The sequence below is a fragment of the Dasypus novemcinctus genome, chromosome 6 (assembly GCF_030445035.2).
Source record: "Dasypus novemcinctus isolate mDasNov1 chromosome 6, mDasNov1.1.hap2, whole genome shotgun sequence".
Lineage (NCBI taxonomy): Eukaryota > Metazoa > Chordata > Mammalia > Cingulata > Dasypodidae > Dasypus > Dasypus novemcinctus.
In genome coordinates, this window is record NC_080678.1 from 20886314 (window position 1) to 20895782 (window position 9469).

General features: G+C 59.1%; 1 protein-coding gene across 1 annotated transcript; it reads left to right on the forward strand.

Moving 5' to 3' along the window:
• Nucleotides 1–3698: 3698 nt before the first annotated feature.
• Nucleotides 3699–9255, forward strand: VAX1 (ventral anterior homeobox 1). Its single transcript, XM_058299607.2, has 3 exons — nucleotides 3699–5468; nucleotides 6604–6791; nucleotides 8499–9255. The coding sequence occupies exons 1-3, from the start codon at nucleotides 5228–5230 to the stop codon at nucleotides 9066–9068; spliced, it is 999 nt and encodes a 332-aa protein (XP_058155590.1). The 5' UTR covers nucleotides 3699–5227; the 3' UTR covers nucleotides 9069–9255.
• Nucleotides 9256–9469: the final 214 nt, after the last annotated feature.

Below are 9469 nucleotides of genomic sequence, written 5' to 3' on the forward strand. Positions count from 1 at the left end.
CAGTGCCAGAGAGGGCATTCATCCTTTCTGAGTACCAGAAAGCCTGGGCGGAAGTGGGTGTATAGCTTTGAGTCAGGAGACCAGGGCTAGAGCTCAGACGCCTCCACTAACTAGGTATCTAACCTTTAACCAGTCATTTTGTCTTTCCAGGCTCACTTTCCTCATCTGTCAAGTCAAATGAAGGCTAAGGAATAGATGCTCTCTAAAAGTCCTTCCAGCTCTACAGTTCTATTTGGGTTCTGTCTGCACCTGCAAACAGTGACACGGACACAGGAAGGGGCTGTGGAGAGGGGCATATTTTGTCAAAAGACTAAAGCACTTTCACCTGGAACTGCCCTGTGTCCTCATGTGTGTTGTATAGTACAGGCTTGTCGAATAATAATAATCTGTAGAACAGATTATCCAAGTAATTAACTGAGTTCACTCCTTTCTTTGCCTGTGGATGCACAGCTTTAGTTTTTTGTTTTTTTTTTCTGGGAGCAGCAGCTGCTTTTCTGAAATTTCCATCCCAGGGCTTCCGTCCTCCACTGTATCCTCTTAGAAACCTGTCATGGTTTTTCCTGGATGGATGCCCACAGAATTTTAATCCAGTCCAAAAAAAAAAAAAAAAAGTACTATGCATAACAAAAAACAAAACCAGGGTTATGGGTTGACTGTTTCTTATTCAATTTGGTTATTTCAAGGGCTTAGAACATTGAGGGGCATCGGTCAGCAGAATCATTTATGCTACCACCCAGGAGGCAAGACTGTGGCCAGTGAGCTCCCTTACCAAGGCGCTTGTCCTTGAAACTCGAGGCAGGAAGGTCTCCGTGCTTTAGGGACTACCCTAGGTCCTGCTCCCAGCTCCAGACACCTCCAAGCTCTTGGTAAATGCCTGCCTAATTAAATGAGGTGTTTTCCCCAAATATCGCATTTTTTCTTCCCTTTCTCAATAAGCTTTTGTATTCCCGGTGAGTAAAACAGGGCCCCCATCCTCAGGAAGCTTAGGGGAGACCTCCAACCTTAAAATGTGCAGCTCTCCAACTTTATCCGGCAAAAGGATGCCCTGGGGAACTTGCTAGAAATTCACATTCCTGGACACTGTGCTCATTCATTCAGTAGAACTGTGAGCCAGTAAACTGCATTTTTTTTTAAAAAAAGATTTATTTATTTATTTAATTCCTTCCCCCCCCGTTTGTCTGTTCTTGGTGTCTGTTTGCTGCGTCTTGTTTCTTTGTCCGCTTCTGTTGTCCTCAGCGGCACCGGGAAGTGTGGGCGGCGCCATTCCTGGGCAGGCTGCACTTTCTTTTCACGCTGGGCGGCTTTCCTCACGGGCGCATTCCTTGGGGGGACACCCTTGCGTGGCAAGGCACTCCTTGCGCGCATCAGCACTGTGCATGGCCAGCTCCACACGGGTCAAGGAGGCCCGGGGTTTGAACCGCCAACCTCCCATATGGTAGACGGACGCCCTAACCACTGGGCCAAAGTCCGTTTCCCTGCATTTTTTTTTTTTTGAGGTGCCACGTGAGGATTGAACCCAGGACCTTTTATGTAGGAAGCCAGTGCTCAATCACTGAGTTGGTTTTTTCTTTTATGTTCTTGTTTGTCTTTTTGGTTGTTGCTGATGTTTGTTCTTAGGTGGCACAGGGGACCAAACCAGGGACCTCCCATGTGAGAAGCAGGTGCTCAACCACTGCTTGAGCCACATCCGTTTTCAGGAAACTGCATTTTATTCACTACAGGTCAGCTTGAGGTAGGAGGGTGACAGACTCCTAAGCAATGCTCATGGCTTGAAATAAATGGCATGGTCAGAAACAAGAATTTCATCTTTTCCTTTCTATTTCATGTTTTGGGGTTCCTATAATTCATTTGAATATTTGCTTAAGAAGTTTGGATAAACTTTATGAACATGCCTAATGTAAGGATTCCTGGCATTAGCATGCAGGACACCTGTTTCTTTACTACACACATCATCATCACAAGCAGGGATAGACTCTCCCAGAAACCTCAAAGCAGAGATGAACTTAGAACTAACAAGGAACAGCACCAGGTGGGGTTGGTAAAGAAGAGCATGAACAGCTTTGAAGTCAGACAGAAGTGAGTTCAAATCCTACACTTGTCAAAAGTGTGACTTTGACAAAGTATTGAACCTCTCTGAACCTCTGTTCTCTCCTCTGTAAAACGGGGATATTACTACCTCCCTAACCGAGAGATTAAGAAGATTGAGTTAACGCAGTCGGTAAGTGACTGCTCAATAGAGTTCCCAGTTTTAACGAAATATGCCACTGTTATCCCCTATAAGAGGGGGAGGCCCAACTGCACACCGGCCTGTGGGATTTGGCCACAATCCGCGTACCCCGTAGGACTTGCGGCCGCCGACCTTGTGGGGCCACCACTGCCCTTGGCGAGCGCGTCCTTCACTAGGGCAGCAGCAGTTCGCTTCCTGGGGGGTTCCCCGCCTTGACCCAAGAGGAGCCGGGAAAGGGATCGGGCCATTTTCATTTTTAAAGACTTCTCGCTGGGCCTTTGACCACGCGCGGCGGATGTCGGGGTGGGCTCGGCAGGCCACAGCGGCCTTCGCGGAAAGGAGGCGGCCCTAGGACTGGGGGTGGTCTGGGACTGTCCGCGCCCGCAGATTTCCTGAAGCATGAGGGGCCCCCCAAACGCTCCTGTCCCGGCACCCGCGCGCTGGAGGGGGGGCGGTCTCCACGGCAGGGCCCGCGGTCCCTCGGCCCGCGCTGCGGCCGCAGAGCCGACCCCCCACCCCACCCGCGGGTGATAAGGGAGGCCCGCGGGCCCGGGACTTGGGGCCCCGTCCCTTCCTTGGACACCCCGAGAGGGGCTTCGGGCTGAGCTCTGAAGCGGGAAACAAAGGCCCCCACGCACCTCCGGGGTCCTCGCTGCGGGGGCGGGATCGCAGGGGCCGGAGCCCGGAGCCGGCGGCGGCGCGTGCAGACGGCTCGGCCCGGGTGGGCGCGAAGGCCTCGGGGCCTCGGGGCGCCGAGACGGGGGCGGCTGCGCCTGGCGGGAGGCTGCTGGACTCCCACTCCTCCTCGCAACTGGGCGCCCTCAAGGACCCGTCTCCCTCTTCCTCGCCCCGCTCCCACCCCCCAGCCCGGGGGCCGCGAGGAACCAGGCACCGCCCGTCCCCGCACCCAGGTGCGTCGTCGGCTTGGAGGGCCGCCTTCGCAGCGAAGGGCGCCGAGGGGCCACCCGGCCGCCGGGGACCTGGGGAACTCGCCGGCCTGCGCAGAGCTGCCCGGGACACCCCACCCGCCCCCTCCCCAACAAAATTAATAGTCAAAGTCAAAGCGTCGGGGCCGCCCGCAGGACCAGACGCCCTCCGGAGCGGGACTGCGCGTGGATTTTCCCAAGAGGCGGGGGGGGGGGGGGGGGGTTGGACTGCGGTGGGCCCCGCTCGCCCCTTCTTCCCCCGCCGCGGCTGGACGGGGTCGGGGGCGGCGGTGGAGGCCCGGGAGGCGGCGGGCGGGGCGCGCCGGGCGGCGAGCGGGAGCCCCTCGGGGCCGCCACGCACGCTCCCCCCTCCCCCTTCCCCCCCCCCCCCTCGCTGGCCGCGACCCCCGCCCCTAGCCGCTTCCCCTCCCCCGCCCGCCTCCTTCCCCATTCTTGGAATTGTGTGGAAAAATTCTCAGCCAAACCTCCCACCTCTCCCCGCCCCCCCCACTCCCTTTTAAAAAACCCCTTTCCTCCCGGCCCCTGAACTCTTTGTGAATGAGGGCAGGGAACACGGCCCTTCCCCAGCCGAGGAGCCACGCCAGACCGCCGCACTCAGAGGACTGTTTGTTAATAGTCCAATTAGATAATTGCCATCTTTCACTCCTTTTGCTCCGCGTTTCCCATAAAGGAATGAATGGGGAGAGCGGCGTGGAGAGGGCTTCTGCCCCGGCAAGGTGACGAGAAGGGCTGGAGCATGCTCCTTGCACAAGGCCATGCGCTTGAATTGAATCATTGTAGCCTAATCAATGCTCTTATTGGATTACTGGCTGTTGCTTTTCTCAAAGATATTGTAGCAGAGACAATGAAATAGCTAGGCGAAAACTTTTTTTTTTTTTTTGAAGCAGATCTCACAGTTGAGATTTTTTTCGCGGCGCTCTCTCCCTCTCCCCCTCTCTCTCCTGCTGGACTCTCTTGAGTACAAAGCTGCCCTTTGAATGAGCTGCCTCAGGGCTGCCGGAGGTGCAGGGATGAAAAAATCCAACAGGAATTAAATGAAGAGAGGTGGCTGTTTAAGATGGCTGTCAGTGTCGAGGTGTGTTAAGGAGTTGTTGAAAGCTCGCTTTTTTAGAGCGTGGGGGGAGATCATTTTGGGGAAAACTTTTTCTCCTCTCCCCCTTCTTTTTTTTTTTTTCCTCCTAGAGGCAACTGCTTTCTCCTGCTGAAGGGTGTGTAGGGGTTTTTGCTTTGTTTTAATCCCCCCCCCCCCCACACACACACACCACCAGCTCTATCTGGCTAGTGTGGAGAAAATCCCTCCAGCCAATATGTGAGCATAAGGGTCAAAGGCAAGGGAAAGTTAATAATGCCTGCTAATGGTACTAACAATTCAGGATGAATCTTGTCAAAAGTTTTGCTGGAAGTGTGGGTCTTTGATTGTGTGTTTCCTGAAAGCAAGACCAATCATTTCCGTTTATTCACTGGCTAAACCCCTACTTGATTGGGGACAAGGACAGAAACCATCCATTACGATCTGATATATTATCCAAACAATTTAGTGTATTCATGAGGTAACCGAAACGTGGGGGCTGCGAAATTACCCGTAATCAATTGCAACAGCGAGTGTGCGTCCCCCTGGGTGTCGGACAACTACAACTCGCCGTCTCAGTAACGGGCGGGCGCGGCAGCATTTCGGAGTTGCGCTGCTCGCTACCTGATCGCCAGGCTGGGGACACTGGACGTGCTTAGAGGACGCGGGCGCTTGACGAGGCGGCTTCGCCGCTGCTCCGCCGGGATCCTGGACCACACCGGCCTCCTCTCGCCGAGCGCGCCAGTCGCCTGTCGCCGCTGACCCGCTCGCGGTCGCCGCAGCCGCCCCGCGGGGACAGTCATTCTTGCGGCTCGCCTCCAGCCCGGCCGGCGTAGGAACTGCGTCGTGGGGTTTTGACCCCCTCTGCTCCTTTATTTTTTCCCTTCTCTTTTTTTCTTTTTCTTTTCTTTCCTTTCTCTCGCTCTCTTTTTTTTTTCCTTTTTTTTTTTTTTTTTTGTTGTTGTTGTTGTTCTTGCCTCTCCTATGTTCGGGAAACCAGACAAAATGGACGTTCGGTGCCATTCGGACGCCGAGGCTGCCCGGGTCTCGAAGAACGCGCACAAGGAGGGCCGGGAGAGCAAGGGCGCGGAGGGGAGCCTGCCGGCCGCTTTCCTCAAGGAGCCGCAGGGCGCCTTCTCGGCGTCGGGCGCCGCCGAAGACTGTAACAAAAGTAAAGCCAATTCCACAGCCGACCCGGATTACTGTCGCCGGATCCTGGTCCGAGGTAGGGACGGGCAGGGCTGCGAGAAGCGCTCTTTGGGGCACGACTCCGGGGCGCGGGCTGCGCGCCGCGGCCGCCCAGGCCGGCGGGGAGGGGTTGGCGGCGCCAGCGGAGAAAGTTGCTGCTCCTCCCCGCGCCGGGACCCGGCGGCCATGGCACCCACGCCCGCAGCTCGCAGGCGCCTGCTCTCCAGGGGCCCCGGCCTTCCAGGCCCGCGGGGCCCCACCGGCTGGCCGGCGGGGGGAGCCGCGGGGCTGCGCGGGCGGGGCCGGGCCCCAGGCTGCGGCCTCCCGCCGCCGAAAGGAACGGGAATCTCCGGGAAGGCGCGCGCGCGCCCCCCGGACCCGAGAAGCTGTCCGGAGCTCGCGCCCTGGCGGCCGAGCGCACCCCAGGGGCGCACGGGCGTGGGAGAGCGGCTGCTGGCGGCGGGCTGCTGCCCGGCCAGTTGGCGCGTGGCCGGCGCCGCGCTCAGGTCCAGGCCGCGGCCTCGGGAGAGGCGCGGGCGGGGGTCCTGGACCGGGGACGCCGCCTCGGCGCTCGGCTCGGCGCGGCTCGGCGGAGTGGCGTGCGCTCGGCTGGGGCGCGGGCGGCGGCGACGAGGCCCAGCCCCGGCCCGCGCCGACCCCGCCCGCAGATCGCCAGGCCCCGCCGGCCCTGACTCGGTCCCTCCTTCTTTCGCCGCCCGCCTCGGGGATGAAGAAACTCGGGGTGGGGGTGGGGACCGCTGGAGCGCGGTCTTGTCAACATGCCCCAGGGCCGGGACCGAAGGGACCTGCGCCGGGACCGAAGGGACCTGGGCCGTTCGGTGCGGGGACCCTCAGCAAAAGGGGACCGGGACCGCGCAGCCGAGGCCTCCAGGCCGCAAGGAACATCAGCTTGTTCGGAATTTTGTCCTCCCCTGCTCGGGGAGCCACAAAATGACAAATTCTGGTTCCCTCTCCTTGGGCGGTATGTTAGTGCTCTCGCCCCCCTCCCCGCCCATCATACACAGGCAGTGTCTTTGCTCCCCGGCTGTGGCCCGTGCCCTCCTCCTGCTCCGGACTGCAGGCTGCTGGGAACCGTGTCCCCGAAGCCAGCTGGGGCCAGAAAGGCGAGGGAGAGTGGCGGGTACTGGCAGTTGACGTCTCCCCTTCCCCAGATGCCAAGGGGTCCATCCGAGAGATCATCCTGCCCAAGGGTCTGGACCTGGACCGGCCCAAGAGGACGCGTACGTCCTTCACCGCCGAGCAGCTCTACCGGTTGGAGATGGAGTTCCAGCGCTGCCAGTACGTGGTGGGCCGCGAGAGGACCGAGCTCGCCCGGCAGCTCAACCTCTCCGAGACCCAGGTATCCGGCCTGGCCAGGCCCCTCGCCACTGCACCCAGTGCCCTCTTCCTCCCCCACACCTGGCCTGACCCTGGGCTGAGCTTTCCAGGGCTAGGCAGAGGAGATGGGGAGGAGGGGGAGAGGGGCCTAAGGTTTTCTCCCTTTCCATAAGCCATCCCCTTGCCCCACCTCCCCAGATCTTCAGGGCCCATGCTCTGCTCACCTTGGTCTGGCCAGGAGGCCCCAAACCCTGTATTTTTGAAAGTCTTTTAAAGTTCCAGTCTTGAGAATCGTCTGCTTGTTTCTGCACTCTAAAGAACTGATTTTGCCCGTTTTGGTCACCCTATTTTTGCCAGATTTCCAGGTGCCACCAACCTCTGGGGACCCACTTTCTGCAGAAAGTGGAATGGGAGCCAATGTCACTGTGGGTGACTCCTAGGATTAAAAATGTGCTCACCTCCCCAATAGCTGCCTGTGCGGAACCGGCCCTTAGCAGGGACCACCCTCACCCTCAACCCTTAGCATCCCTCTGGGCACTGGGTCCCTGTGTTCGGTGTCAGTATGTGAGGGGTGGGGCAGGGAGCACATGTGGGGTCCCAGGAGTCAGCACCGTCCACTGTGCTTTAGGTCTTGTCCTTTATGTTAAATCCATGTGATGCCACTCCAGTTGGCCACCTGAGTCCCGGGCCCAGGAGTCCTTCAGGGCTAGAAATCTTTTTGCCCAGGAGAGGTCCTCTAGGGCCTGGCCAGACAGGCCACCGGCAGGGGAGCATCTGAGGACTGGAATCTGGGGGGAAAGATGAGCATGGAACACATGGGATGTTCTTTTCTAATTTGAGTTGGCACAGTAGCTTTTTCTAGTCTCTCTGCCACCACCCTTCCTTAGTTTACAAACTGTAGAGGAGATAAGCTTTCCCTATAGCTGCCAAATTCCATTTTAGGCTACCAGCTATGCCAGAAGAGAGGGTGAGGGAAAGGAGGAAGTGCTACCTGAGGGGGGGGGGGTTGGTGGAGAGAATTTAGTCCCCTGGAGCCTCCCTACTTCCCATGATTCGAAGTTCATGGGGCCTGGGTTGGGGAGCAGTGGATAAATTATGAGTACCACTCCCACCCTCCAGCCCACTGGCAAGAGAGGTGGAGAGGGCTGGGCCTACAGAGCCTTTCTGCCCAGTTTATTCCTTCCAATCACCTTCCCCAGTTGATAGTCAAGTCTGACCCCAGCGAACCTCTGGTAGCCTGCAACAGGACTTCGAGACTTGAATCTTTTGATCGTTGGGTCAGGGGTCTGGGTCCAGGAAGGCTGAGAAACCCTTCTCCCCACTCACCCCCATTGCCCGCTTCCCCAACAGCAGGCTGCAGTCTCACATCCTCTGCTAGAAGTGCTGGCTCTGATCTGAGGCCCGGCTGAGTCTCAGATCTGTGAGCCCTAAATTCGGCCGCGGGAAGACTGAAATTCCTTCTGGGTTTCCCCCGAGTTAATCGTGGTTATTTTTATTACTTTGTTATTTGTAACCGGCACGGGCCTAGCCGTACACGCCCGGGAAGCGCAGCCGGGCGGAGCTGTGTCCCCTTCGTGGCGGCGCCGGCTCCCCGACAGCGCCGGGCCGCCTCCTCTCCCGCTGAGGGTGAGGGTGGGGGTGGGGGAGCTCCCCTTCCCTCGGGCTCCCCCTGACGCCCATCTCCCCATGTCCCCCCTTTCCCACCCTCCCGGCGCCCCCCGGCGCGCAGGTGAAGGTCTGGTTCCAGAACCGGCGTACGAAGCAGAAGAAGGACCAGGGCAAGGACTCGGAGCTGCGCTCGGTGGTGTCGGAGACGGCGGCCACGTGCAGCGTGCTGCGGCTGCTGGAGCAGGGCCGCCTGCTGTCGCCTCCCGGCCTGCCGGCGCTGCTCCCGCCGTGCGCCACCGGCGCGCTCGGCTCGGCGCTGCGCGGGCCCAGTCTGCCGGCCCTGGGCGCGGGTGCTGCCGCGGGCTCGGCCGCCACCGCCGCCGCCCCGGGCCCCGCTGGCGCCGCGTCCCCGCACCCGCCGGCCGTGGGCGGCGCGCCTGGGCCCGGGCCCGCGGGGCCTGGGGGACTGCACGCCGGCGCCCCGGCCGCCGGCCACGGCCTCTTCAGCCTGCCGGTGCCCTCGCTGCTCGGCTCGGTCGCCAGCCGCCTGTCCTCCGCCCCGTTGACAATGGCCGGCTCGCTGGCCGGGAATTTACAAGAACTCTCCGCCCGGTACCTGAGCTCTTCGGCCTTCGAGCCTTACTCCCGGACCAACAATAAAGAAGGGGCCGAGAAAAAAGCGCTGGACTGATTTGAAATGTTTCCCTGTATTTATATTTATAGTATATATCGTGGTGATATTTATGGACTTACGCGCGTTAGGCGCCCCGGGCCCCTGCGCCGGGCTTCCGCCTCCCTCCAGGTCCTGACAGCTTCCCGTCCCCCACCCCCCCATTCTCTGCTAGTTTCATCTCATTTGGGCTTTTTCCACCCTAACCTTCCCTCCGTGTTTTTTTTTTTTTTTTTTTTTTTTTTAACCACTCCCCGCTTCCTCAACTTCCTTCTGAACCCAGGAAAGATCCAAAGATGCCCGAGGTAGCCAACCAGATGCCCTAACCAATGCCCGGCCCTGGAGGAAAAAATCCCAGGACACCTGCTCCCGAGGTGCCGCTGCTCTGCTGCTGATCATTTCTATGACTATTTGAAAGAGGA

Bases quoted from the DNA above. Each gene is read 5' to 3' on its own strand.
- VAX1 (XM_058299607.2), top strand. From the start codon at position 5,228: ATGTTCGGGAAACCAGACAAAATGGACGTTCGGTGCCATTCGGACGCC. The intron at 5,469-6,603 runs GTAGGGACGGGC...CCCCTTCCCCAG, and splicing joins TCGCCGGATCCTGGTCCGAG to ATGCCAAGGGGTCCATCCGA. The intron at 6,792-8,498 runs GTATCCGGCCTG...CCCGGCGCGCAG, and splicing joins TCAACCTCTCCGAGACCCAG to GTGAAGGTCTGGTTCCAGAA.